The 27938-nt window shown below is 60.8% G+C and overlaps 4 protein-coding genes across 15 annotated transcripts in view; all 4 read left to right on the plus strand.

The window, feature by feature from the left end:
• HPSE2 (heparanase 2 (inactive)) overlaps nt 1-7213 on the plus strand; it is a 105061-nt gene extending 97848 nt beyond the window's left edge. For 2 of the 3 annotated variants that reach the window (XM_030241005.2, XM_050976124.1), the window contains 3 exons: nt 5204-5349; nt 6310-6456; nt 6539-7213. In XM_030241005.2, coding sequence (XP_030096865.1) covers nt 5204-5349; nt 6310-6456; nt 6539-6704 — 459 coding nt within the window. In that variant the 3' untranslated portion in view covers nt 6705-7213. The remainder of the gene's footprint in view (nt 1-5203; nt 5350-6309; nt 6457-6538) is intronic. The other variant, XM_050976123.1, reaches the window with a different exon arrangement.
• A 570-nt stretch (nt 7214-7783) lies between these two features.
• On the plus strand, nt 7784-12549 carry HPS1 (HPS1 biogenesis of lysosomal organelles complex 3 subunit 1). Of its 5 annotated transcripts, none has more exons than XM_050976113.1 (18): nt 7784-7955; nt 8045-8182; nt 8268-8410; nt 8638-8746; nt 8947-9107; nt 9184-9286; nt 9390-9494; nt 9588-9657; nt 9762-9829; nt 10347-10514; nt 10589-10765; nt 10835-10902; nt 11035-11157; nt 11258-11322; nt 11517-11662; nt 11759-11872; nt 11970-12082; nt 12324-12549. In XM_050976113.1, exons 1-18 carry the CDS (start codon nt 7857-7859, stop codon nt 12484-12486), a joined length of 2133 nt encoding a protein of 710 aa, XP_050832070.1. In that variant the 5' UTR covers nt 7784-7856; the 3' UTR covers nt 12487-12549. The 5 variants fall into 5 exon arrangements, with proteins under 5 accessions (XP_050832070.1, XP_050832072.1, XP_050832071.1 ...); XM_050976115.1 differs by having other exon boundaries at nt 12000-12082; XM_050976114.1 differs by having other exon boundaries at nt 9417-9494.
• A 108-nt stretch (nt 12550-12657) lies between these two features.
• Nucleotides 12658-18324, plus strand: PYROXD2 (pyridine nucleotide-disulphide oxidoreductase domain 2). Of its 6 annotated transcripts, XM_030240998.2 has the most exons (16): nt 12658-13920; nt 14330-14349; nt 14576-14669; nt 14748-14821; nt 14941-15087; nt 15231-15384; nt 15599-15660; nt 15771-15868; nt 16292-16433; nt 16525-16659; nt 16760-16832; nt 16936-17092; nt 17225-17379; nt 17501-17607; nt 17713-17833; nt 17937-18324. In XM_030240998.2, the coding sequence occupies exons 1-16, from the start codon at nt 13764-13766 to the stop codon at nt 18005-18007; spliced, it is 1767 nt and encodes a 588-aa protein (XP_030096858.1). In that variant the 5' UTR covers nt 12658-13763; the 3' UTR covers nt 18008-18324. The 6 variants fall into 6 exon arrangements, with proteins under 6 accessions (XP_030096858.1, XP_050832075.1, XP_050832076.1 ...); XM_050976118.1 differs by having other exon boundaries at nt 14576-14821; XM_050976119.1 differs by lacking the exon at nt 16936-17092 and having other exon boundaries at nt 14576-14821; nt 17254-17379.
• Nucleotides 18325-20601: 2277 nt separating this feature from the next.
• LOXL4 (lysyl oxidase like 4) lies at nt 20602-27000 on the plus strand. The gene is made up of 15 exons (XM_009087263.4): nt 20602-20669; nt 21187-21482; nt 21627-21805; nt 21955-22166; nt 22692-22730; nt 22853-23069; nt 23206-23389; nt 23655-23809; nt 24128-24295; nt 24499-24661; nt 24787-25030; nt 25306-25421; nt 25512-25648; nt 25839-25950; nt 26071-27000. Exons 2-15 carry the CDS (start codon nt 21206-21208, stop codon nt 26139-26141), a joined length of 2274 nt encoding a protein of 757 aa, XP_009085511.3. The 5' UTR covers nt 20602-20669; nt 21187-21205; the 3' UTR covers nt 26142-27000.
• The last annotated feature ends 938 nt before the right edge of the window (nt 27001-27938 follow it).

Below are 27938 nucleotides of genomic sequence, written 5' to 3' on the forward strand. Positions count from 1 at the left end.
CACGACCGCGGCTGCTGTTCCCCGCGGGGACCCTCGGCCTCGGGTCACTGTCTGGGGGAGGGAGCCCAGGTCGGGCTGCAGCGTGCCATGCGCCGTGCAGGCAGAGGCAGGTCCCAAGTCTGGGAGTGACAAAGGGTGAAGAGAGGGAGCAGGTTCAGTGGAGCTTGCCCATACACATGGAAGCTGTTCCTGATGACTGTAAATCTGCTGCGCGGGCGTCTGGCACCCCCATCTGCCCTGCACGCTAGAGCATTGAGTCTGGTGGGAGTGATGCCTGCAGACAGGGAAGGGGTGGGAGAGGCAAGGAACTGTTGTTAGAGGATGTTTGCTCTGGCCACAGATGGGAGGGATGAAGTCCCGTGCAGTTCAGGTGTGCATGAGGGAAAAGCTCTCCCATGAGATGTCAAGGTAAAGCATGGTCTGCTGAAGGGCAGAGGGGAAATGGTGCCCTGTGGAAGTCTTCCAGCGAGCCTTGGCACAACTGCCTGGAGCAGGTTTGAGCAGAGCATCCACTCCACCACCCTGTCCTTTCCATCATGTCTCAAGGACTGAGGCATTGTCTGCTTTCTGCATCCTCTCTCCTTCCAGGAGTTCCAGGTTAGCTCTGAGTATCGTTGTATCCACGAATGAGGAGACAGATTTAAAGCAGCTTAACTCTGCTTGCTGTCACCATGGGCTAAGGGGCCTTTCCCTCTTGGTGCACCAGAAAAAGGTCTCTGAAGTGCATATGCATGGACTCTCAAATGGATCAAAGCCATGCTAGCAGCTCTGGCACTCACCCACTGGAGCTGCAAGACATGTGCAGAGCTGGAGCCGGACTGTTCCTCCTGCACTAGAGTCTGGGGCAGAAACAAAATCCATCTGGGACTGGCAGCAGCAGCTTGGTCTTGGAAGGATGGACACAGCCACAGCTGACATCTCCAGAGGCACCATGCTAGTGCTAAACCTGCCCAGCTTGGTCACAGAGCCAGCCCAGGGCTGTGAATGAGGTGGGGCAGAAAGACCATTCCCAGAGTGGATTGGTGCTCTGGAAGAACAGGAAACAGAAAAATTGCATTTGGTTTCCAAGCCCTCTGATCTGGCAACTCCGCTCCCTTCCTGTAGCCTGCATTGCCTGGACCCTGTTAGGGAGAGGTGATGACAAAAGAGAGATTTGGCTGTTCCTCCATCTGCTGAGATCCCAGGAAGGTGGGGAGGCCACTGGCTGGAGGCATGCTGTGCTGGGCAGTAGGCAGGGGTCACGTCCTACTCAGCACTTTCCTGTTTCCTGGGCAGATGTCCCCTCAGTGCCACTGACGCCTGGCAGCAATTCCTGTGGCTGCCACTCCCACTGTAGGAATTTTGCTACAGACCACGTGCTTGAGGAGAAAGCTGCAGGAAGATGTAAAGGCATAAGGCCATGCAGGAAAGAGTGGTGTGAGATGAAGTGTTTGCAGCCGTTAGAGCAGGAAGGAAGAGGATCAGCATAGGGAAAGCAACACATGCCCAGGCAGAGATGTCAGCAGCTTCAGAGGACTGGTGGTGAGGCACCTGCTGGGATGTGGCCTCAGCAAAAGAGGGATTGGCCAGCATCAGCTGACCTTTAATGGGCAGTGGTGTCTGATCGAAGCAAAGGTCTGTCCTGCCCAGCAGGGGTGGAGCAGAGGGAAGAGGCAAGGGGCCCCTTGCCCCGCTGCAGTATTTCTGTGTGCTGCCTCCTCCTCCTCCCCTGCTGGTGCCTCTGGCAGGCCAGTCCAGTCGAAGTCCCCTTTTCTGGGGCTAGAAGGAGCCTTGTTCCCCATTCATAGACCATCTCTGGAGTGTCCCCTGTGGTGCTCACTCACAGACTCCCTAATACAGCAGGAAATGTTACAGGAGACTGCTCAGTTCTCCACAACCTCCACACAAGGAGGGGGCGCACAGAAAACAGCAGTCATGTCCCTGAGGGTGGGGGCATGAGAGCTCATGAAGGCAGCATTAGTGTCTGAAGCTGATGATTTTGACTTCAGAAAATGTTGTTCCCTTCGGGGTGAGGCCCTGCCCCATTCTGCTTGTCACAGGACCTTGCAAAGGGTTTGGCTGAGAAAACCATGAACTCCCACTTAAGAAGCACATAAAACTCAGGGATAATGTTAAAAGCAGCATTATCCAGCCTTGGTGGAGGAACAAGCAGCTATGGCTTGAACAGGATGTAAGGACCTCCGTGGGGAGAAAGCTTTGGATGCTGAGAATCTCTTTAATCTAGTGGAAAAAGGAAGAACAAGAACCACTGGTTGGAAACTGAAGCCAGACAAATTCAAGACAAAAATAAGGAGTGGGACTGTTAACAGTGTGGATATGTAACTGCTGGAACAGGCTCCCTGGGAAGTGGCAGCTTCTCCATCCCTCCAAGTCTTCACAACCACAGTCACAATCACTGCTTTTCTGTAGGATGCTTTTGTCAAAAAACAATCCATCAGGCTCAACAAAGGGATAAAAGAGCAAAGCCCTCTGTCCTGTGATGTTCAGACCAGCCAGCCCTTATCTCCACACAGGTTGCTTGGACTGTGGAAAAATGCAGATGAAGGTGCAGGACTGGAGCTCTCTGTAACAGGCTGTGGAAACTCAAGTGTGCATAAGGCACAGGGGAAGAACTTGGGCAGCTTCAGAAGCAGGAAGAAGCAATAAAAAGTGGAATAGGATAAGCAGCATCCAGCTGATGCTGCTGGTGACTTGGGAACATAGAGTCATGCCCTGGCAGCCCCAGCCAGAGGAGGTTGTGCACCACAGGCTCACAGCCTACTCGTTTGAAATTCAGCTGCCTTTGCTGGTTACATTTCCCAGGAGACTGAAGGGCTATGGCTCTTTTGCTTTGGTTTTCTGGTTATGGAAACATCTCACACGTGGAGAGCACAGAGCTGAACAAAGTCAGGTGGGCAGCAGAGCTGCTTTGCTATCTCTAGGAGAGTGTGGAGATAACTCCAGCACTTCTCCTGATGGCTCTGCAGACAGGAGGGTCTGTCTAACAGCTCTGCTTCAGGGCCTGCCTAATCAACCTTGTTTCCAAAAACTAAAGTCTCTAAAACTTCTGCAATGAAGTAAACAGTGCCAAGAGATCATGTAGGACTCTCTGGGCTTTCCCTCTCTAGTGGAAAGCTTGGATGTCTTCACTGGCCCCATGGGGCTCAGAAAGTGAGGCTCCCTGAGCTCTGCACATCAGCCCACAAATCAAGAGTCCCAGACAGGAGACCTCCTGAGGCACAGGAAGGCTCTGCTTTCAGGTGCTCCTCACCTCCACTACTGCTTGATGGCTCTGCAAAGTAGTTAAACCAAGACAGATCCCTCAATTCCCATGGGACTAATAACAAACCAGATTCCTCCCTGCTATCCCTCCTCTACTGCTACAGCTGTATTGCTGGCTCAGCCCTCACAACACATCTTCTGTGACTCCAAAAGACAAATCCTTTCGGCAGTTGCACTGGTTGGAGCAACCTGTCTCCCTGGACATGGCTGAGGCTGCCCCTGACAGGATGTCCAGCACCACACTGCACATCTTTGCAAGGGATATGTGGGCACTGCCAGCCTAGGGAACTTGCTTGCACAGGGTGTTCCACATGGGAGCAGGTGCTAGCTTCTGTCAGGGCTGAGGAAGAGGTCACTGGTCAGTGGAAATGCCACCCTGGTTGCAGCTGGGTTTCAAGAACAACTGTTTCCCAAGCTGGTCCCATTTGAACAGGAGCTGGTAGCTCTAGGAAGCCCAGCAGCCCTGGCGTGATTTTGGCTGGGGTTCACTCATGCCTGTGGAAGGAGCAGCCGTGGAGCACCAGCCCAGCTAGGGAAAGTGTCTGCCCTCAGCAGGTTTGTTTCAGTCATGCTAGGTGTGTGTGTGTAATTCATCATCCAAGTGCTTGGTGTCACCAGCCCCTGGTAATTTATTGCAAATAACATGATTTTGGCCCCTCACACAAGCGGATTTGCGATGACACGAAAAGCTGCAGCTGTCCTCAGTGCTTCCCTGCAGTGAGCTGAAGAGCTCAAGTGCCTTGAGGCCAGTGCTTTTTCGACTCCTTTTTCAACCCTGGGTCATTTTTCTGGCCCTCCTTTGAACTCTCTTTGGTATTTTCACATCCTTCTTGAAACTGAGACTTTGGAGCTAGCTTTGCCAGCAAGGCGAGGTAAAAGCACTGCTCTCCCCTCACCTCCTGCAGATGTTGGAGGGACACAGTGGTTCCCGCACTGCCCTGGGGGCACTGACTGTGCTGAAATACTGCACACTCACCCTAAATCACTGCTGACTGTCTTACCCATCCCATGGCACCTGCATGGTTTTTCTCAGAAAAGCTGTGTACTCTTAGCAGTGCCAGAGGCTCCATCTTCCCAGCATCACCTGCCGTGCCTGGAGCAGCAGCGGGGCCAGAGCCCCATCCTGCAGAACAGCAGGCAAGGGCCTGAGCCTACCCTTTCCCTTCCCACAACCCTGCTTCATTTACCACACACCTCCCAGTTCCTGCAGCGGATGAGTGGGGGGCCCACCACAGCCTCTCCTCCCTCCCCGGGGCCTGGGGCCCATCCTGCGTGCCGTGCGAGGCCATGCCCTGCGGGAAAAAGCAGTGTGTGCTGACGTAATTAAGGCTGCATCACTTATGCATGTGTGTAGGGTCTAAGCATTTCCTCTTTCTTGAGCTTGGCTTCCTCATGCTCCGCAGGAGGCTTTAAAATGGGAGAAATACCTCTGGGAAGCTGAGCACCCTCAGCAGTCCCAAAAGCCAGCGTGCCACAAATAAAGACAAAGAGCAGGGGAGAGTTCTGATGTGCTCCAGCTCTGTGTAGAGAGTGGGGGAAGAGCCGGCTCCAGAGACATCACCAGTCTGTGTGCATCAGCTGGAGCTGGTGTGCAGGTTCACAGCATGGCTGTATGTTGGCCCATGGGTATGTGCAAGGGTGCTCATGCTGCTCCCCATGCTCTGCAACCCAGCCATGATCTGAGCTCCCTTAGAGGGTACCCGTGTCTCTCAGCATGGGCAATGAATTCCTCCCTGAATCTCCTTCCTGGAAACATCCATGCCGGTATGGCTTGGACTACACAAAAAGAGCTCATCCCAAGGCAGACATGTGGCACACAACATTTTCACCCCAACAGCCAAAATTTCACCAGGCTGCAAGCAGGGGAGCCAGCCTTTCCTGCCGACGCCCTCTGTGAGTAGGGGGGGCTGTTGTGCTGCTGACTGTCCCCTCTGCCCCCCAGGACTACTGGCTGTCCCTGCTTTACAAGCGCCTCATTGGTCCCAAGGTGCTGGCGATCCACGTGGCCGGTCTGCAGAGGAAACCCCGGCCCGGCAGAGTCATCCGCGACAAGCTCCGGATCTATGCCCACTGCACCAGCTACCACAAGTGAGTGGAGCAAGGAAAGCTGAGGGTTGCCGGGTGGGATCAGTGGTACCCTCAGGAGATGGGGGCCAGCAAGGACACGCTGGTGCAGGTCGACTTCCCAGGATGCTCACTCGGGTCCTTCTCCTCACTCTGGCCGCTGTCACAGTGAGGGGAAGTGCCGGAATGGCAATGCCTCCGATGAAAGTCGTGGCGAGCCCGTGCCTGGGAACGGGGCCGGTGCCGCCGGGCAGCCTGGGCAGCGGAGATCAAGGGAGTGGATTTCACACGAGGGGCCCCGCTCGGTCGGTCGGGTTACCCGCCAGGCCGCGCTGCCGGGGAGCCTGGCCTGGTTATTGTTTCTCTGATAAGGTCTTTGAAAGCGCCTCAGCGAGCCGGGGGGGGCGGCCACCTCCTCCGCCGACACAAGTTGCTATTGTGGAGGAGGAGAGACTGTTTCTTTACACAGTCCAGATGCTTTCAACATGCCTCCAGCTCGGTAGGAAACCTTGTCTAGTAACTGACAGGTGCAAAGTGCTTTATAGCCTTTGTTTGGGGCTGCCTGATTAGGCAGGGACAGAGGATCAGTGTCTGGACCTGTCAGGTGCCTGGCGTGGCGGGGGCAGAAGCCACTCACGCACAGAGCTCCCCTCCGTTCTCAGCCCCCTCCTTGCAAGTTTTGGGGGGCGGGGGCCGTCCTGGCACTGACACTGTCCTTGGTCACCCCCACTCTGGACGCCGTGGCAGCGTCCTCCTGTGCCGTGTCACTGCTGGCTGAAGAGGGGGGGTTGAAAGGTGTCGCTTCAGAACCAGGCTTCGTGAGGGGAAGGTGACATCTCCCCGTGAAGAGGCAGCAGGATATGATGTAAATCTGGAAGCCTGCACGAGGCCAGTCCTTACGCAGACCCCCAAGCCCCTTCCTGGAGGCGATGCTCCCTGAGGACATGGCAGTGCAGCCCTCATCTCCCACTCTCCCCTTTGCAGTCACAACTATGTCCGGGGATCTATCACCCTTTACATCATCAACCTGCATCGCTCCCGGAAGAAAATCAAGCTGGCAGGAACGCTGCGAGATAAGATTGTCCACCAGTACCTGCTGCAGCCCTATGGCAAGGACGGGCTCCACTCCAAGTAAGTTTGATGCTGGCCGCTGGGACTGCCACCAGTGTCCCATCCTCAGTGCCACTGCGCTGACCCTCTCCTGGTCCCACAGGTCGGTCCAGCTCAACGGGCAGCCGCTGGCCATGGTGGATGATGGGACTCTCCCCGAGCTGAAGCCTCGCCCGCTGCGGGCCGGCCGCACCCTGGTCATCCCCCCGCTGACTATGAGCTTCTACGTGGTGAAGAATGTGAACGCGCTGGCCTGTCGGTACCGATAGCCTGCGGCCCACAATGGACTTGCCAGCCCCGCTCCCGCCCCTGTGCACTGCCCAGGTCACGCTGCCTCCTTGGCAGCCCACACAGCCTCGCTGTGGGGCCGTGTTGGGCAGCTCCACGCCATGCCCTGATCCTCATCCCCAGGATGTTCTCTACCTTGGGACCATCCTGCCCTGTGACCGTAGAGCTCCACATGCCTTGGCTACCATCCCACCAGAGCAGTGCGACAGCCAATTTGCAGGGCCTGCCATCCTCCGTCCTGTGAGCTGCGAGAAGCACCCGGGCCTTGGTGCCCACTGGCTGCAGGGAGGGTTGGGGTGCTGAGCCCCGGGATATCCCGGGACGAACACCCTCCCAAGACCCCCTGGTCCCGCTGCCCCTCGGGAAGACCCCTCCAGCAGCCGGACCCCCACCCCGGAGGCGGGCGGTGCTCCGGTGCAGCAAGCGCATGGAAGCAGCTCCCTCTACTGCCGCCGGGATGCCGCCAGCCGGCCTGGCCCGTCGCGGGATGCACCGGGCGGGGCGGGGCGGGGCAGGGGGCAGGGGAGGGCGCGCCGGGGGCCGCACCGAGCGGGCGAGCTCGGGCTCCACGGCGGGAAATGTTGATAATTAAATTATGCATCCCGGAGCGGAGAGGGGCGGAGCGGCGGGCCGAGAGCGTGTCCTGCCCGGGAGAGTGGCGGTGTCACGGGCAGGAGCAGCTGCGACGCGCCCAGGCGCTACCGGAGGTGTAATAAAGTTGGGCTCTCAACGGCGCCGGCGTCTTCTGTCCGCCGCGGACCGGGCTGGGCCGGGCGGGCGGGAGCGGTGCCGCTGTCATACGGTGCGGTGGTCATACAGTACGGAGCCGCTGCCACACGGTGCGGTGCCGCTGTCACAGGGTGCGGTGCGGCGGTCACACGGTGCAATGCCGCTGCCACACGGTACCGTGGTCACACGGTGCTGTGCCGCTGTTACACGGTACCGTGGTCACACGGTGCGGTGCCGCTGTCACACGGTACCGTGGTCACACGGTGCGGTGCCGCTCCGGGCCGCCGGGGGCGCTGCGCGCGTGGGCGCGGCGGTCACGCGCGGCGGAGCAGGAAGCGGTGCGGGGCGGGTGGAGCCGCCCGGTCCCGGTGCCCCGGTGCCGGTGTCATCCCCGGTCGCGGGCCATGCGCTGCGTCCTGATCTCCAGCACCGCGGCCGAGCTGCTCTTCTACTGGGCCGATGCCGCCTTCCTCCGCCGGCTGCGGCTGTCCCACGCCGGGCAGGTGGGGCGGGACGGGGCGGCGCGGGTGCGGGGAAGGGAGCGTGGGGTGCGCGGTCGCGCGAGGGCGCTGACCGGGAGAGTGTGGCGCAGGGCCCGGCGCTGGAGGACAGCCTCAACACCCTCTTCGCCCCCCTCATCATTTCCTGCGCCGCGCTACTGGAGAAGCTCTCCGATACCTATACCTGCTTCGCCACCGAGGGCGGGCGGCACCTCCACGTCCTGCACATGGTAGGACCGGCACCGGGACCCCTGACCGGCACCGGGGACCAGGGACCCGTGGCCGGCCCCCGCTTGACTCCGCTGCCGTTTGCAGTTCGGGGACTGCCTGTACATCGCGGTGAACGGCGACGGGACGCAGAACGAGGACGACCTGCGCCGGACGCTCTTCGTGCTGCGGCGCTTGGTGGAGACTCACTGTGGCCTCGTCACGCTCGACTCGCACCTCATCCGCAAGGAGTGAGCAGGCACAGCCACCGCCACAGAGTGGCATGTTGGGTTGCTGGGGTGGCTGCACTATCCTGCCTTCATGCAGCACCAGGGGGTGGGAGTGGGTGTCTCCAGCTGGGACCCCCCCCCTTTGCAACAGGACTCCCTGCCTGCTGGGCTGCAGCTGGGTTTTGGTGTGTCTGTCCCACGCAGGGAGGTGACAGGCACCCATGAGTTTACACTCTGTGATGCTGCAGGTTGCGGCCGGCTGATTCAGAGCAGCGGGAGCGCGTGTGGAGCCTGCTGCGGGGCCTGCTGGAGACCTACAGCCGCCTGCGGGAGGAGGACCAGAGCTTTGCAGTGGAGGTACCAGTGATCTAGGCTGTCCCTCACTTTTGGGGTGTTCCAGGGGTGTGAAGCTGCGTGGAGTCCCAGGATGTGGGAAAAGGCAGTAGGCTGGGGACTTTAGGGCAACTCCCTGGAGCAATGGAAGCTCAGCCCTGCCTCTAAGACTGCAAGGCTGGGGTTGAGGAAGCTCAGCAGCCTCCCCTCCTCCTGCACCCCAGGCCGTGGAGCGGCTGATCCATCCTCAGCTGTGTGAGCAGTGCATCGAGTTCCTGGAGCGACAAGTGGTGCAGCACATCAATGCCAGCCCTGAGCGTGGTGGGGATGAAGTGGGCCATGCCTTCCTCCTGGTACACACCAAGCTGCTGGCCTTCTACTCCAGGTGTGCCCAGCACCACCGCCCTCCCCAGGGCAGCTATTTGTCCTCCCAGCTGACCCTTTCCTTCTCTGGCCTGCAGCCGCAACACCAGCTCCATCCGCCCAGCCGACCTGCTTGTCCTCATCCTCCTGGTTCAGGACCTGTACCCCAGTCAGAGTGCTGAGGAGGAGCTTGGCCCACAGGTGCTTCAGAGCAGGGTTGGGGGTGCAGCAAGTCAGGGTGCTCCCATCATGGGGTGATGCCTTGACAACCGGGGCTTAGGGTTTTTTTCTCTCTTTTTGGAAGCCCACAGCAGGGAATGTTCTCCCTCAGGGACCCAAGAGAAGTGAGAGCATCCCTGTGAGTGGCCCTGGCTCCCATGGAGCTGCAGAGAAGGACTCAGATGACCAAGTGAGTCCTTGAGATCAGGAGTTGCAGGGTTGGGATTACTGGGAGGGCTGCCTGTGTCACTGCTATCGCTGACCCATTGGTTTTTGCTGTCAGGACACAGATGATCTCTCTGTGCCTGAGGTGTACTACACACCTGAGCCCTCGCCAGGCCGGCACAGTACAGGTGAGTGCCCAGCTGGGCAGCAGCCGTGCCCCACACCCCCAGCCCCACAGAGGCCCCAGGGCTCTGGTGGGGGCTGGAAGGGTGACCTGCCATGTTCTCTGCAGGCAGCGAGAGCTGGTCAGAGGGTGCTGAGATGCTGAGCATCGGGGAGGTGGATGCTGCAGACGTCCAGGTGAGCACAGAGTCCTGCAACACCTCCCAGCTCCACACCTCACCAGCCTGTCCCAGTGCCTTTTGCAGATTCCGGTCCTTGTCACTCTCTCTTGCTGTGCTGCAGCTGTGGGTGCCCTGAGTCCCCCATGCTGTGCATATTTGTGACAGTTCTGATCTCCTCTGAGGCATTGCTTGCAATAAGCTGTCAGCAGAGAAGGAGCGGGGCTGTCTCAGAGCAGTCCAGTGTCTCCCTCTGCTGCCATTGGGCTTTCTGGGCAGCTTCCCTGATGGATGCCGCAACACCTCACACACTGCGAGCAAACACTGGCCTTGGTTTAAGGCATTTGCAACCTTTGTCTTTGCAACAGTATTCTTCTCTGCTGCTCCTTTGGGGTCCCTGGGCACTTTCCTCACTGGCCCCTCCAGCTCTTTTGTTTCTGTTTTTCCTGGTTGTAGCTTTCAAGGCAATGCTGCATCCCTACAGAGCATTCTCTGTGCGAGCTGTCTCATCCTCAGTATCTCCCCTGTCTTCCCAGATGGCAGAGGACTTGCTCCAGACCTTGGGGCCTCTGGTCCCTGAAGCTTCAAACCCCAGAAGGATCTTTCTGGATGCCAGCCTGCGGGAAGGTTACTGCCCCTTGCTGCCACACACCATGCACTGCCTCCCACTCTGGCCAGGCATCTCCCTTGTGCTGCTGACCAAGGTGAGCTGCCTCTGAGGTGAGGGAAGCTATGTGGGACTGGGTCCTTCCTGACCCACCTCTCCTTTCCCTGGCAGGGCCCCATGACCCAGGTGGCCATCACCTTGTACCAGCTGCTGGATGGTTTCTTGGTGCTGGAGAAGAAACTGGAAGAGGGACCAGAGGTGGGAGTCGCACGCTCCTTCCCATTCCTCGCTGAGCTGCGGCAGCGCATGGACAAATTTGTGAAGAAGCTGAGTGGACAGGACATCCAGGTGGGCATGGGGACATGAGGACCCTGTCTTGTTTTCTCCACAGCCTGACACCGTCCTGTCTCTTTCTAGTTGCAGAACACCTGGTTGGACTTTAAGAACAAGATATTTTCAAGGAGTGAGCCTGGGAGCTCCCTAGAGTGAGTAGGGGGAAGCCAGGGAATGTCTCAGGGACAGGAAGGCACCTTTCTCAGCCTGGGGACCAGCACAGCTGTCCCTTCAGTGCTGGGGACCCAGTGTCCAAACTCGGCTGTCTGTGTCCCCTGGCTCAGGCTGCTGCAGTCAGTGGCCAGCGTGAAGCGGCAGCTCTGCTCCGTGTACCGCCAGCTCTTCCTGACCTCTGCTGGTCACAGCCTGTCCCAAGGGCTGCGGGACCGTGCTCAGAAATTGATGAGGTGAGTGCAGGGGGATGGTCAGCATCGCCAGGGGGCTGCCCCACACCCAGCTGTGCTGGGCTTGTGGGTCCTGGCCTCTCACCGTGCCTCTTCTTGGCAGGGAGAAGCTGCTGGACTGGCGGGACTTCCTGCTGGTGAAGAGCAGGCGCAACATCACCATGGTGTCATACCCATCTCTGCAGCTGGGGACCCAGCCTGCCCAAGGGGGTGTCCCTAAGGGGGTAGCAGACATGGGAGTGGGACCCTGTCCCCCGGCACTGGGATCAAGGGGAGGAATGTAGTGGGCAAAGGTGGTTTCCCGAGGCTCGGGGCTGTCCTAGAAGTGCACCAAAGTTGTTGGACACCCTTAACCCATCCCACGTACCTGGAGGACTTCCCTGGCCTGGTGCACTTCATCTATGTGGACCGCACAGCGGGACAAATGATGGCACCATCACTCAGTGTGACAGAGAAGTCCAGCTCAGAGCTGGGCAAGGGTCCCCTGGCCACCTTCATCAAGAAAAAGGTACTGCTCATGGGGTGGGTGTGGGATGGGAACCGCAGAAGAGGATGGAAATTGGAGGGGTTTCTGCTCAGGCTTCAGGTGCCCCTTGTCCCCCAGGTCTGGTCCCTGATCACACTGGCCCGGCGATACCTACAGAAGGGCTATACAACACTGATGCTGCAGGATGGTGACTACTGCTGCTCCTACTTCCTCTGGTTTGAGAATGAGATGGTAAGTGGGGCCAGGAAGGGGCTGAGCCCCTCTTTCTCTGGGGCAGGGAGCAGGGCTGTAGGCCTAGCCAGCTCTGACTGCTTGGGTCCCATCCCAGCTCCTGCCCTCTGCTGTCATTTCACCCCAGGGCTACAAGCTGGAGGTGATGGAGGTACCAGTCCTGTCTGATGATTCTGCTCCCATTGGGATGCTTGCAGGGGACTACTACAGGTGAGCAGTTGCCAGCCTTGTGGTTTGGCACCAAGGCTCAAAGCTGTGATGGCACACGGGTCTCTGTGGGCAATGCCAGGATGCCAGTGTCGTGGTGTCACTGGAGTTGCGCCAGCCCATCTCCCAGCCTGGTGCCGTGGTTTTGCTGTGTCCTTGCAAAGTGCTTTACAGAGGGAAGGTCGTTGGAAAGGGGTTGCCTGTGTGCACTGTACCTGCCAAGCCCCTGTATTGTCCTCCACAGGAAGTTGCTGCGTTATTACAGCAAGAACCACCAGGCAGAGGTAGTGAAGTGCTATGAGCTGCTGACCGTGCACCTGGGCATCATCCCCTCTGAGCTCGTGGTCCAGCAGGCCTACGACTTGGCCCGGCGCCTCTGGGAGCCATCCCGCATCCCTCTGCTCTGAGCTGCCTCCAGCCACCTTGGGGCCAGGATTAAAGTGGGTGTGTGGATGCTCCCAGAGCCTGGATTGCTCTCTCAGCGTCTGTGTGCCATGCTGTGGATTGTGCCTGTAGGCAGGGACAGGCAACTTCCCATCCTTCAGCCTAGACAGGGCTGGCACTGTCCCTTTTTCTGCTCCCCATGTTTTTCACTGCCTCCCAGCAGCCTCTGGGGACTGACAGAGAGTGGGGCCGAGAGGCTGCTGGCAAATCACTGTCTTGCTCAAAAGTGCATTTCCAGAGCAAGATTTATAACGTTAGCTTGGCACTGCTGCCAGGCTTTGGCCAGAGATCAAGATAGTGTAGCCAAACCTGAGTGGAGCAGTGGTGTAGGGTGCTGCCCCCTCACCCCCAAATGTGGGGTGCAGGGCCCTCAGAGGTTTGGCAGGTGCTGGGGAGCTGCAGCCCATCCTGCACCACCTTCTCCACACCCAGGCACCAGTTAGCCACAGCTCTGAGCTTAGCTGGGAACAGAGAGTAAACCCTTAAATCCTGAGGCATCTTATGTGTTTCCCAGGCACGTCTGGGCTCAGTGCACTCCAAACCTCAAGTACAGCTGGGAATGGGGCCAACCCCAAGGCACTCACGTAGCCAGTGCCCCTTGTTGTTCCCATGCCACTCGCTGGAGCTGGAGACAGCAATTCAGGGAGAACTGGACCATGACAGGGCCTTTGCCCCATCCTGCTGAGCAGGAATTTGCCCTGCTGAGCAATAGTTCTGGATTCAAAGCCATGCTCATTCCCAAACTGCCCCTTTTCCTGCTGCTTCCAGGGCTGTGCTTGGGGCTGTGGAGGGGCCAAACTCCGTCTGTCCTGCCGTGCTTGGCCCATCACCGCAGCCACGTGTCTCTGGGTCATCCCTGGAGTACAACAGGAGCTGAGGGAGGGGGCTCTCAGGCCCCCGCCTGCCTGCTCAGCACCTTCCTGGAGTACAGCCTGGGGAGCTCCTGGCACCCTGCTGAGCCCCAGGCAGGATGTGACCCCTTCTCAGCCCTGGGGCTCGTCTCCGGCCCCGTTGCAAGCCCCCAGCTAAACTGCGCCGGGTCCGCATCTCGCTGGGGGCAGCAGCAGCCGGGCAGCAGCAGCGGGTGCCCCCGTCCTGAGCAACCTCTCCGCCTCCTCAAGGCGTTCCCTGCCCCGGCCCCCCGGCCCCTCCCTGTGCCCGGAAGCACAAAAAGTTCCGCCGTGGAAGCAAAGTCCAGGCTGCCGGACAGTGGTCAGCCGTGGCCGGGCGCTGCGGGACGATGGCAGCCGGGCTCCGGGGAGCGCTCAGTCTGCTCTGCTCGTCCCGCTGGCCGCAGGGCTGGAGTCTGTCCCTGGGGCCGTCAGGAGCGCGTTTGGCCCATGCCGGGGCTGCAGCCCAGCTGCAGCAGGAATACGACGCGGTGGTGATCGGGGCAGGTAACAGAGCCAGGGAGCGAGAGTCGAGCTGCGGGCAGCCGGAGAGGACCCACATCTGCCCTCCCCCCAGGGCAGGTAGCAGAGGAGCAGCTAGGTGGGGACCGCAGTGCAAACCCCCAGACTGCTTCTCATGCCCGAGACGACACAGGGTTCTGGCACAAATTGCAGCCCCCCAGCATCAGAGCACTGTTGGGGCATCTGCCTTGAGCACTTCTGTCCACCTCTGCTGCAACACTAGGGCCAGGGCTGTAGGGCTGGGGGAGGATTATCCCTGTCCCCTGTATCCCTGTGTCTAAAACCTGTTATTGGGGTGGCTGGGACAGCCCCATGCCCCAGGCACGGCAGGGTGCCCTGTGCTGTGGGCCCATCACCAGCACTCGGCTCTGCTCATCTCCCTCTCTTCTTGCAGGGCACAACGGGCTGGTGGCAGTGAGTACCTAGAGTGGCACGCTGCCTCTCCTCCATCCACAGGGGACAGCAAGGGACTGGGAAGGGTCTGTGCTGTGAGCAAGGGAGGGCTTTGGTGGTGATGTCCATGGGGCTGGGGCTCCCACAGGCCCGCCCTAGTGAGGGGGGCACCGTGTGCAGAGGGTGCTCCCGTTGGCAGTGGCATCCCAGCTGGAGGGATGGGCAATGTGCCCCGTGCTCCCCACAGGCTGCCTACCTGCAGCAGGCAGGGCTGCGCACGGCTGTGCTGGAGAAGCGTCACGTGCTGGGCGGCGCGGCCGTCACCGAGGAGATTGTGCCAGGTACCCCTGCGTGCCTCTTGTCCCCCGGCCCTGGCCAGTCCTGGTGGTGGACATTCCCCACTACCCCACATGTTCCAGGGTTCAAGTTCTCCCGGGCATCATATCTGCTCAGCCTGCTGCGACCACAAATCTATGCTGATCTGGAGCTGCAGGTACTGGCACCCGCCCTTTGCTGGGCTGCTGGCAACTCCCAGCAAGCAAGCAAGGGGATCCTGCTGCCAGGCTGTCCCTGCAGGGTGGGTCCTGCAGTGGGGACATCCCTGTCTTGCAGCGGCACGGTCTGAGGGTGCTCCCACGCGACCCCTACTCCTTCACCCCACTGCTGGAGGACAGGAGCCCTCCTCGCTCCCTGCTGCTGGGACATGACATGGCCCAGACTCAGCAGCAGATTGCTCAGTTCTCCCAGAAGGATGCCCAGGTACCATCAGGGGCATGCACCTGGCACAGCAAAACCCACGAAGGGCTGCCCTGCCCCTGGAGTGGCAGGGATGCTCCTGGGTGGGGTATCCATTGCATCCACCATGGTGCAGTCCTTGCTGTCCACCCTCTGTCCCCTTCCAGGCCTACCCTAAGTATGAGGCGTTCATGAGGCGCATGGTGTTAGCCCTTGACCCACTGCTGGATGCCCCTCCAGTGGATACCGCTGCCCTGGGAAAGGGTTCCCTGCTCCAGCAACTCAGGAACCTGCAAACCCTGAAGCCCTTGCTGCAGGCAGGTACATCTGGGATGCCAGGGAAACCCAACAGCAAGGGGTGTTTGCCAGCACCTGGGATGGGCAATACAGAGCCTCCTCAGGAGGTCAGTCTGGGCTGGCAGGCTCTGGTAGGCTTGCTCATCTTGGTCCCACTGACTGACCTCCAAAGCCAGCTGGGCACCTGCAGGCAGCCCTGGCACAGCCATGCAGGTCTGACACCACCTCTCCACCCCAGGGCTGGCACTGGGGCAGCAGCTGCCCCTCTATTATGAGGTGCTCACAGCTCCCATCTCCAAGGTGCGTGCTGATAGTGCTGGTGTGGAAACGCCCACTGCCTGTCCTGCCTGCCAGGATGCTGCAGCAGGTCCCCACCCCAAGCCTGGCATGCTCTCTTTCTCCTGGGCCAGATCCTGGATCACTGGTTTGAATCAGAACCCTTGAAGGCAACTCTGGCTACTGATGCTGTGATTGGAGCCATGGCCAGCCCACACACCCCTGGCAGTGGGTGAGGGATCCTTCCCCCGGGGGCTCATCCCTGCACTGCCCCCCTTTGCCGTGCTCTGTGCTTGGCTCTGCTGCACAACTGTACTCCATGACCTACCCTCCTGCCTCTCCCTCCCACTGCCTGCACAACTTTGCCAGGGTGTCTCAGGCGCTGGTGCTGGGCAAGGGACTGCCCCCATGCCCCCCTCCTCCATATGGCTCTCCTGAGTGGCCCCCACCTATCCCTTCACTGTTTGGACACCTCTGTCCCCAGGCTGGGCTGAGTCCTGGCTGGTGCGTGCTCCCAGTAACTGAGTTTACATCCCATGAGGTAGCATGGTCCCATGGTGGGGACTGTGGGGGCTGTGGCACCATCCTCACTACCCATGCAGGGGACAGATCCACCCCCTCAGCCAGCAGCTAATCCAAGGTCCTACTACGGCAGGTATGTGCTGTTGCACCATGTCATGGGGGAGCTGGAGGGACGGCGGGGGGCCTGGGGCTACGTGGCAGGCGGGATGGGAGCCCTGTCCCAAGCCATCGCCCAGGCAGCGACTGCCCGGGGAGCCCACATCTTTGCTGAGAAGGTACGGGGTGTCTGGGAGAGGGGAGCTGCTTGGCCATCCCCACAGGCAGCAGGATGCTCTTGGTAAAGTCTTGTCCCCTACACGTGCCCAGGCAGTGTGCCACGTGCTGCTGGGCAGGGCCGGGGAGGCGCAGGGTGTCGTGCTGGAGGATGGGACAGAGGTGAGGAGCAAACTGGTGCTGTCCAATGCCTCCCCCCAAATCACCTTTCTGGAACTCATTCCTCAGGTATGGAGTGCATGGGGCTGGCAGGGGCTTGGCCTGTTGGAATAGCCCTATTCTCACTGCCTCTCACAGCCAGCCTCTGCACCGGTGTATCCCACCCTAGGAGCAGCTGCCCAAGGATTTTGTCCAGCGGATCCGGCAGCTTGACACACGCTCCCCTGTCACCAAGATCAATGGTAGGTACCAGCAGGGACACTTCAGCTGCCATCCCTGCTGGAACACTGGTGCCAGGATCAGCAAGAGGCTGCACCCCACTTCATCTCCCCATCCCATGCCCAGTGGCAGTGGATCGGCTGCCCAGCTTCCTGGCTGCCCCCAATGCCCGCGACGGCCAGCCCCTGCCCCACCACCAGTGCTCCATACACCTCAACTGCGAGGGCACTCAGCTCCTGCATCAGGCATTCACTGAGGCTGCCCACGGGCACCCCTCCAGCAGGTAGGAGCCTGTACTGGCACACCTTGGTGCCTTGGGGAAAGGCCAGGACAGTCATGGCTGTGGATGCTGGGGAAGGAGGTGTGGAGTGGCTGGGTGCCCCTCTGCCTGCCCAGTTGTTGTACTGCTCCCCAGGCCCATGATTGAGCTGTGCATTCCCTCAGTGCTGGACCCGGGGCTGGCCCCGCCAGGCTGCCATGTCGTGTCCCTCTTCACGCAGTACACCCCCTCCGTGCTGGCGGGCGGGCGGTCCTGGGACGAGCAGGCCAGAAATGCATATGCAGACACGGGTACGTAATGCACACGCAGACCCCAGTAACACCCATGGGCAGAGCTGCCCTGCAGCTGCACAGGAGTTTGCTACCGTGTCCCCCCAGGCTGCCCAGCAGTAGTCCCTTCATCTTTCTCTAGTGTTTGACTGCATCGAAGACTATGCCCCAGGCTTCAAGGCATCTGTCATTGGCAGGGACATCCTGACACCACCAGACCTGGAGAGGATCTTTGGGCTGCCTGGTGGAGTGGGTACCATGCGTGTTAGCTCTGAGCATCACTCTGGTGCCAGTGCTAGTGGGCACATGGGCCTGGGCCAGGCACAGCTAGCTCACACGGAACTCTGTTGGCAGAACATCTTCCATGGAGGGATGTCTCTGGACCAGCTGTACTTTGCCCGGCCAGTGCCATCCTACTCTGGCTACCGGTCCCCAGTTCCTGGCCTGTATCTCTGTGGAAGTGGAGCCCACCCTGGTGAGCAGAGCTGGGGGCCAGGACCCTCATGGAGGCCTGCAGAAGGAAGAAAGGGGCATGTGGAAGAGGTGCACCAGCATCCCCCATTTCTCCTTTCTTGCAGGAGGAGGAGTGATGGGAGCAGCAGGACGCAATGCCGCCCAGGTGGCTATCAAGGATTTCAGGCACCTCTGATGAGATTGGTGAAACTGACTTCACCAACAGAGGGTTGCAACAGCAGCATTCCCTACTGATGCCATGCAGAACCCTGCCCATCCCCAACTTGATTCCCCAGCACCTCAGGGCAGCAGCATCTCCTGAGAGCTAGGTGTAGGCTGGCAGGGTCCCCTGTGCTCCCAGCTGCTACTGTCACCTTGAACAGATGGCTGCTCCCAGCCTGCCACAACCCAGCCTTGCTCCAGTGGCTCCTGGATCCTGAATGACCATGGCAAGCCTTACTCAGCCCCTGCCTGTGCCCATGGAAATAAACCCTGGCCCAGGCTCTGCCATGAGCACTCTTACTGTGTTTTTTGAGCAACTCATGCAGCTCCTACTGCACTATCCACACTTGCTGGTAATGCAGCTTTGGGGGAGCTGCCAGAGAGGACAGGCACCTTTCAGAGTAGTGAACAGGGACAAACAGCCCCTCACCCTCTCCTCTGCTCTTTGTTGCAGACTCATGTGCATGCAGGGCTGTTTGTATTGAGTTCCCCAGCTCCAGGCAGATCCAGACCATCCTAAGTCCTTGGAACAAGCAGGGAGCTGCCTGGATACTGCTTTGGTACCTAAGTCCCCAGCTGCTCTCATTCCCCCGGCTCTTGGTGGCTGTGTGTACAGCAGACACGTGCCCAGCAGCTCAGAAACCGCAGGAGCAAGGATGCAGCTGCCCCTCGTGCCTCACACATGTTCCTATTCCCGACGGAAGCTGCCTGCACGTGTCCTGGCCCCGTCCCTGCGTCCCCAGGGCAGATGTTCTGTGCTGGCCACTCCTCAGCCACAGCAGGCCCGGGGTGTGCCACTCACCCGGGTTGCTGCCGGGAGTCGCTGGCTGCAGATTACAGAGCTCACATCCTCTCCCTGCCCTCTTCCTCCGCCAGACAATGCTCCCAATTCAGCCGCCCGCCTCGCCTCCTGCCGGGCCCTAAATACGGTGCTGAGAGGGTGAGCTGCTGCACCTGAGCTGGCTGAATCAATATTGACCGGCCAGGAATAGTCCCGCAGCCCTCTGAGAATAACCCCGCACGCCCGCCCGCCGCCCACAGCTTCCCGCGCACGGGGCTGCCCTGCTGCCGGCCGCGTATTTTTAGCTGCTGCCACTGCTGGCTGCCGGGACTGCAGGTGCTGGCACACGGTGAGCCCCGAGGGAGACGAGGGGCCCATTGCCTGACACCTCAGGGCAAAGGGGGACACCTCCAGCCCGCCACGATCACATGAGCGACAGGACACAGTGTCCGTACTGCTGCGGGAAGAGGCTGGCAGGTCCCAGAGAGGGGAGAACCCGCCAGCCCCCTCACCTCTCTCTTCTTGCTGTCCCCGGAGCAGAGGCAGAGCTGGGAGCGGGACCCAGCACCCGCCTGCCTGCACCCCTGCCAGCGTCTGCCGGGGGAGGAGTTCGGGGGAGGCTCCTGGCTTCACACTTAAGCAATTGATCTCCAAAACGTCGAGACGAATGAGTCACGGGCTCCACTGCTGGCCCCAACTCTGCCCTTCCCCAAGGCTTTCCGTGGCCTCCATTCTGGGGCTGGCCAGCAATTCATATCGCAGCAGAGGCTTCAGGACATTGCCCTGATCCCGGCCAAGGCAGAGGGCTGGGATAAGAGCGCCCGGCGAGGGGGACCCAGAGGTGTGCATCCCTGCACACCCAGAGGTGCCGGAGCTCCTTGCGAGACGTGGCGATGAGCTCACGGGCTATTCCCGGCCGTGTTGATCCTGGCTCCTCCCGGCAGGATCCGGCTGCTTTGACTCCAAACAAACAGTCCGGTGGCCACCGGCACATTCCTGGCCGGTCCCTGGGCACGGCCGGGGCACTGGGTTTCCTGTTTATCCCCATCCCACGGCGGGCGTGTGGGCAGCGGGGTGCCCCGGGGACTGGCGGCACCCCAAGCCGGAGGTTGCTCCCGGGGCAAGTCGGGGCGGGGGAGGTGGGGCGCATCACCAGTCCCCACGTCCCACGGAGCAAGGCTGAGCCTGAGGACCCTCACAGCCAGCCTGGTTTATGGACGGCACAGGTGATGCTCCGAGCCCTGGGAGAACTGTGCTCCGGGCTCATGGTACCATCCCATACCCTGCCGTGGTCCCTGTGCCCCCGGAGTCCCGGCCCCACTGCAGCACCTCCAGGCATCCCATGCCCGTGCACCCCCTTGAACCAGTGCGTGAGTGGGAAGCTGCAAGGAGTGTCCCCGGCACAGCAGTTCGTCATCTCAGTAAAGTCCGTGCTGTGCCTGGCTGCGGGACAGCCCCACGAAGGGAGCATCCCTGACCGAGGGAATTTGGACGCGGGGGAGGTCCAGCCTCACAGCCGGTAGCTCCGTGATAGCTCAGATCCTCCCGGCCGGGGAAAGGACAGGGTTTGGGACAGCAACCGGTTTGCCCCAGTGCGCGGTGAGGCAGAGTAGGGCCGGGGGTGGGCTGGGAGCAGGGCTGGGCTCCAGACCAGAGGCGGGGGGGCGGGGGGCCCCCTCGGGTCGGCCCACCCCGCCGCACCATAAAAGCGGCTGCAGGCGGTGCCCAGCGGGAGGCAGGAGCTGCGGGATCCACTGCTGCCAGCGCTACCGCTGCGTCCCCTCGCCACCACCGTGTCCCTCGCCACCGCCCGCCCCGCACCGCTGCCGGTCCGGCACCACCATCCCTTGCCAGGGTGAGTGCCAGAGGTGGCCCTGGGAGGGGAGGTCTGGGTACCTGGAGGGGGGGTTAGCAATCTCACCAGTGCTCTGAATGAGGATGCAGGGGAAGAGGTGAGGTGACGGGGACCGGGTTGTGTGCAAGATGGGGAGGAATCCTGGTGTTCAGTAGAGAATCCAGGTGGAGGATGAAAGGGGGCTCTGTGGGACCTTCATCCAAGTCCCAAAACATCGGACAGACAGGAAGCAACAAGAGCATAGGGCAATCTTCGTGGGGCTGCCCGTGGCTGTCAGTGTCCAGGAGGGCTGTGTCAGAGCTGGGTGACCTGGTGAAGGGGGTAGAGCTGGGGAATACTGTGAGTATGGCAAGGACCAGCCCATGCATCCCCCACAGCACAGGGACAGGGGTGTCACCACCATCCAAGAAGGCATGATATCCCTCCACCATTGCCCAGCTCCTGGAGCACAGGGGTGCTACAGCTGCACTTTCACTCTGCCATGGTCCCCAAGGACTCACTGTTGGTCTGTCCCCAGGCATCCCACTCACAGAACGATGATGGTGATACCAACTGGTGCAAGTCACGTCCTGCTGATGCTGGTGCTGTGCTGGGTGGGCCCCAGCAGGCAAGAGCTGGCCCCGGTGCAGCTGCGGCTGGGGGGACCACGGGGGCCAGCTGGAGAGGGCCGGCTGGAGGTGCTGTACCAGGGGCGCTGGGGCACCGTGTGTGATGATGGCTTCGACTTCCATGCGGCCACCGTGGCCTGCCGACAGCTGGGTTACACCGCAGCCATCACCTGGACCCACAGTGCCACCTACGGCCAAGGGGAAGGTAGGGGGTTGGTGGGCAATGGGGGCAGGGAGTCCTGATGAGGGCAGCATGCTTCCCCCTGGCTGTGGGAGCCTCCCCACAGGGCCGTGGGTGCAGACAGCTTGCGGGACACACTGCATGGGGACTATGATGCTGTGTCCCCAGGCCCCATCTGGCTGGACAACGTGCGATGTGGGGGCAGCGAAGGCTCCCTGGCAGAGTGTGCCCACAATGGCTGGGGCATCAGTGACTGCCACCATGGTGAGGATGCTGGTGTGGTGTGCTCAGGACAGCGCCTGCCTAGCAACTCCCCCCAGGCTACTACTTCTGGTCACCTGGGAGAGGTGAGTGGGGACCCATGGCGTTCGCCTGTGGCCAGCAGGGTACACCAGGGCGACTGGAGCAGGTCCCACTAACCCTTCCCCTGGCCTCTTTTCTGAACGCTCTGCCCCGATGCTGGAGCCCCAGGCCCACCCCATGCCCACTGTGGCAGGTGTCGGGACTAACCCTGGAGGAGGTGCGGCTCAAGCCCATCCTGGCACGGGCCAAGCTGAGCATGCCAGTGGTGGAGGGTGCTGTGGAGGTGAAGCACAACGGGCGCTGGAGGCAGGTGTGTGATGCCAACTGGACCAGGAACAACAGCCGCGTGGTCTGCGGGATGCTGGGCTTCCCCCGGGAGAAGCACATCAACACCAGCTTCTACCGGTAGGGATGCGGGAGACATGCGCTGCTCCTGGGCATGGAGGGTGGGTGCCAGGCTGGGCACACTGTGGGGACAAGAGACTGGAGGAGTGGTCAGAGAAGGGCTGCACATATGGGTGGGTGTGTGAGGTGCCTGGCCTTGCCTGGATCCCCTTTTTGGGCCTTTGACAACGGTCAGAGTTGGGCTCAGCAGCATCCAGAGATCTTTGGGGATGGTCACCATCATGGCTGGCAAAGTGTGGGAGAAAGGAGAGGAAAGACAAGTGTCCCTTGGTCCCTCCCACCCTGTCTCAGCCTGGAACTATAAATACAGCCTATAATGAGCCCCTACGGATGCCAGGAGTCTCACAGTCCCGCTGGGACACATGGTACAGACAGGCTTGGCACAGTAATTGCCAGTGGGGAGAGAATATGACGTACCCTGGGGTCTCCATCTCCTGCCAGGGAGGGCAGAAGTGTTTGGGCAGGGGGCTCAGAGTTGGGCAGTGTCAGCATGCTCCCTCATCTCCTTGCTCTGTACACCCACAGAAAGCTCTGGAACAGGAAGCTGAAGGACCCCAACTCCAGGTAGGACTCAGCACTGTGCATGGTGAGCAGGGCACCTCGGAAGGGCACCCAGCATGAGCATTGGGATGGAGAGAGTCTGTGGCACCTGAGATGACCCTGGCCCTGCTCCTCTCCCCTGGCAGCCTGAAGACCCTCAGCCAGAAGAACAGCTTCTGGGTGCACAAGGTGCGGTGTCAGGGCTCAGAGCCCCACCTGGCTCGCTGCCCTATGCAGATGGCCCCACCAGCCCCCCGCCAGCATGCCTGCCCCCACGGCATGCATGCCATCGTCAGCTGTCTCCCTGGCCCTGCCTTCCAGAAGGCCATGGGCAAGGGCAAGAACAAGACCGCCTCAGGAAAGGTGAGCCCTTGCAGAGTTCCACAGCCTCTCCCACCAACAGAGAGTCCCAGGGCTGAGCAGCGCTCAGTGACCCCATTCTCACTTGAGTGGGCTGTCTGTGTCCTGGGGTTGCTGACTGGCTGCTCTCTGTACCCAGACGCTCCCGGTGCGGCTGCGAGCGGGCACCCACCCTGGTGAGGGCCGGGTGGAGGTGCTACGCCACGGGCAGTGGGGCACCGTGTGTGACAAGCAGTGGGACCTGGCTGCAGCCAGTGTGGTGTGTCGGCAGCTGGGCTATGGGACAGCGAAGCAGGCCCTGGTGGGAGCCCGGATGGGACAAGGTGAGGCAGGTGTTACAGCATGGGCTTGGGAAACCTCTGGGCTTGGAGGGGTACAATGGGGAAATCAACTTGTTTAATGTGTCCTGCTGGAGAATTCTGGTATGCTCACACAGCTACAGCCTGCCCTGGGATGAGGCTACCCTGTCTGCTCCTGCCATGGGCAGCCCTGTTCCCATAGAGAATGCCCAGCCCAGGGGAAGGAGGATAACAGTCCTGCTCCAGGATGGTCATGGAGCAGGGAGCACTGACCCTTCCTGTGCTTTAGGTCTGGGGCCCATCCATATGAGCAATGTACAGTGCACTGGCCACGAGCGCTCCCTGGGTGAGTGTCGCTTCCAGGACGCTGAGCAGAATGGGTGTCGGCATGAGGCCGACGCTGCCGTCCGCTGCCACATGCCCTACATGGACTTCAAGAGCCAGGTGAGTCCCTGCCTCCTTCCCAGAGCCTGTTGAACCCTAGCCCCATTGCACAGTCCCTGCTCCCCAAGCTCTATGCCCAGTGTGGGTGCTCAGAGCAGCCCTGGGGTGACCCAGGGGATGGGGGGACACAGAGCAGCACCCTGATGGGGCTCTGCAGGGTGATCGGGTGGCAAAATTGGTCTTTAGGGAGGAAAGGTGGAAGAGGAAGATGAGAGAGATGTTCAGCTGGATGTGCGGGGCTGCTTGCCCCATTGCAGCGTGGGGTGGGAGAGCTAGTGGTCTGTGCCACATTCCAGTTCTGCCCCTCTCTGCCAACAGGTGCGGCTGGCCGGGGGCCGCAACCCCGAGGAAGGCGTGGTGGAGGTGCTGGTGCCAGTGCAGGGGCAGCTGCGGTGGGGTGCAGTGTGTGGTGCACAGTGGGGCCTGAATGAGGCCATGGTGGTCTGCAGGCAGCTGGGGCTGGGCTTTGCCAGCCATGCCCTCCAGGTGAGTGGGGTACCAGCCCAGGGCCAGAACTGCAGGGGTCCTGTAGGATGGATAGTGTGGGCATGGAGTGGCCCAGGGCTCTGGGGTGGGATGGTGAGGGCAGTGGTGGCAGTGTTAGGGCAGGAGAGGGGGCAGGGGAGGCAAGTGGGAGTTGGCAAGGGCTGCAAGGGCTGGTCCAAGCACTGTGATCTTCTTCTGTTCAGGAGACATGGTACTGGGCGGGCAGCCCCGATGCCAGCCAGGTTGTGATGAGCGGGGTGCGCTGTGCCGGCACCGAGCTGGCCCTCCAGCAGTGCCAGCGCCATGGCCCTGTCCACTGCCCCAGCGGCGGGGGACGCTTCTCTGCAGGAGTCACCTGCACTGCCCGTGAGTAGCAGGAGCCCATGGGGTACTGCTGGGAGGGGGCACCCCCCTTCTCCTGTAGGAGAGTAGGGGGTGCTATGCAGGGTGAGGATCACCTTCTCCATCCCTGCTGATCCCCTTCATGCCAGACGCCCCAGACCTGGTGATGAACGCCCAGCTGGTGCAGGAGACGGCTTACCTGGAGGACCGACCCCTGGGGCTGCTGTACTGTGCACATGAGGAGCGCTGCCTCTCCCGCTCTGCTGACAACATGCAGTGGCCCTATGGCCACCGCCGCCTTCTTCGCTTCTCCTCCCAGATCCACAACCTAGGAAGAGCCGATTTCCGACCGAGGATGGGGCGTCATGCCTGGACTTGGCACCAGTGCCACCGGTAAGTGTCCCATAGGCAGGGGCTGGCAGGGAGCTGCCCTCTCCTTGGGCCAGGCAGGGCATGGTGGCACCCATCCCCAAGAGGCTGTCCCACCCGGGGTAATTAACAGCGTCTGACCCAGCACTGTCATTACGGCTTTATTTGGCTTCAGGGCTGTAATTTGCTGAGTCCCTGGGTGCTGCCCTGCCGGAAGTTCTGCAGGGGTTGCCTGGGCCAGCCACATGCTCCCTGGTCGGGCACTGGCCGGGCACTGTGCTCAGCCCCTGTCCCCACAGACACTTCCACAGCATCGAGGTCTTTACCCACTATGATCTGCTGACGCTCAACGGCTCCAAAGTGGCCGAGGGGCACAAGGCCAGCTTTTGCCTGGAAGACACCAACTGCCCCGAAGGTAGGTGCCAGCTGCAGAGCTGACAGTGGCCCAGTTCTGCTCCCCTAAGGGGCTCTGTCTGTGCCTCCCTCACCTTCCTCCTTGCTGCAGGTCTTCAGCGACGCTTCGCCTGTGCCAACTTTGGTGAGCAGGGGGTGAGTGTGGGGTGCTGGGACACATACCGCCATGACATCGACTGCCAGTGGATTGACATCACCGATGTGCCACCAGGCAGCTACACCTTCCAGGTATGTGGATGGAGGGGTGGGGGACACCAGGCTACCAGATCTCAAGGCTCGGGAGTCCCCTCCATGAGCGCAACAACATCCCTCACCCTGCACATCAGGGTGCTGCTCTGTACCCTGCTGAGCATGCCACAGCCCTGCCTGGCCAGGGCATAGCAGAGGTGCTCTCAGCCCTGCCTCCTGGCCTCCCCAGGTGGTCGTGAACCCCAAGCACGAGGTGGCTGAGTCGGACTTCTCCAACAACGTGATGAGGTGCCAGTGCAAGTATGATGGGCAGCGTGTCTGGATGCATGGCTGCCACACAAGTAAGGACGGGAGCTTAGGGGCTATGGCAGGCAGGGTGAGGGAAGTGAAGAGGTTGGGAGTGCCACAGGTTTCTTGTGCCCCCACACGCATACCTACCCCCACAACATTGCTCTCCCCAGGTGATGCCTACGGTGCCGACGTGGTGAGCGATCTGGAGAGACGGGAGCGCCTGGCCAACAACCTCGTGTGAACCCCTGCCATTGGCATGGTCACACGGGAGAGTCTGACTCCTGCACCCCAGCCCCTGGGCCCTGGCAGCACTCGACTGAGCTCAGGGACTTGCAGACTTTTGTATTTATTGATGCTGCTGCAGAGGAGGGAGATGAGCACCAGGGCTGGCAGGGAGTGCCTGGGGGTGCCAGTCCCATGCTGCCAGCGGGATTTGAAAGAGTGGCCCAAGTACTGCAGCAGCCCTCACCTCCACAGCCCCAGGGCCCCCAGGACAACTACCTCAGCCTGCCCAGCCCCCCATGCTCCAGCAGACTCAGGACAGTCCCCACCACCCATGCATCAGTCCTGTCTTCAATAAAGGTTCTGTAAGTTGGGAGCAGGGTGCTGTGCTGTGGAAGAGGGGCTACTCCTTTATCAATTCCAGTGGGGCCAATCCCACCATCACCTCCTCCTTTCCCTGCACTCTTTCTTATTAGGATTATGAAACCAGCTCCCAGCTGGGAACAACTTGGTCTAGGCAATGTGTCCCCAGCAAGGCAGTGTTCCCTCTGTGCCACCCAGGGCCACCAACTCCCTGGCTGTCTGCACGTGGCTGGCATCAAGCAGCTCTGGCTTGCCATCAGTGGTCCCCATGGCCCTGAACTGGCTAACCCCGTGCATGCAAAAAGACCCAGCCAGCTCTGTGGCAGCATGGGCTGGCAGCCAGCCCAGCAGCCACAGTGTGTGCAACTGACATGCTGGGCTTTCCCAGGCTGTCCTGGCAGCTTCCCAGACATGGGAGCTGTGGTAGGGCCACTCTGTCCCTCAAAGACACAGTGTGGGGACACAGGGAACACTGTGCCCTTGCTCTCTGTTTCTTACCTCCCGTGGTTTCTATCTTTTTTCTTACAACAGGAAATAAAAGGGAATGTCACCAACACACTCTGTACTGTCTGTTCCCCAGATTGCCAGCCACGGGGCAGTGCCACCCCTCTCCTTGCACACCTCTGTCCATTCCTGCCTCGCTGGCAGGCACCAGCCCAGGGTGGGGGGCTGCCAGCACCCACCTCAGCCCAGGACAAGTCAGGCTGCACCCACACGTGATGGTCCCTGCACGTGGAGTTGCTGCTGGGAACACGGTGATGCACTGGAGGGGCCCGAGGCCAGAGACCGTGGCAAGGCACGTGCTGGTGGAGGCTCACCCGGCCAGGCTGGGGCTTTGAGGGATGCCGGATGGCCGGCAAGATGTTTTCCACATGAGAGCAGCTTTGCTCCCTGGAATTTCCACCGGCCAAGCCACGAGCATCCGGGAACAGCAGCCGAGATGGCTCCCAGCTGGCAGCGCTGCCGGATGGTGCAGGGGCAGGCAGCCACCACCACGGGGTCATGACCAGCTCCGCTGCTGCCAAGCTGGGGGACAGCCAGGGGACACAGGGCAGCCACATGAGCACTTCAGCGACCAAAAGCATACAAACTGCTGGTAGCGGTGGTAGAAAAGTATCATCCCCATCCTCACCTCCTGTGAAAGGCCCTGAAACCTCAGAGTCTGCAGAGCTACAGGGTGGGAGTGCTGGGGCACACAGGGCTGTTTTTCAGGTGCTGAGATGATGCAAAGCAGAGCCAAAGGCAGGTCCCAGGTGCCAGCCTCCGCCCGGAGGCAGGGCAGGAAGCCCCCAGCCTGCCATGGCTGGCAGCATGGCCACATCAGAGCCCCATGTGGGGCCAGGAACACGGCCCTGCCCATGCTCTGACAAGGGCCCTGCTGTTCAGGGCTGCAGCTGCTCCGCGGAAGTAAACAGGGCTGCTGCCAGCACATTCCTGCCTGCCGTCCTGCCCG

This window comes from Serinus canaria, chromosome 6, assembly GCF_022539315.1.
Source record: "Serinus canaria isolate serCan28SL12 chromosome 6, serCan2020, whole genome shotgun sequence".
In the NCBI taxonomy this organism is placed as follows: domain Eukaryota; kingdom Metazoa; phylum Chordata; class Aves; order Passeriformes; family Fringillidae; genus Serinus; species Serinus canaria.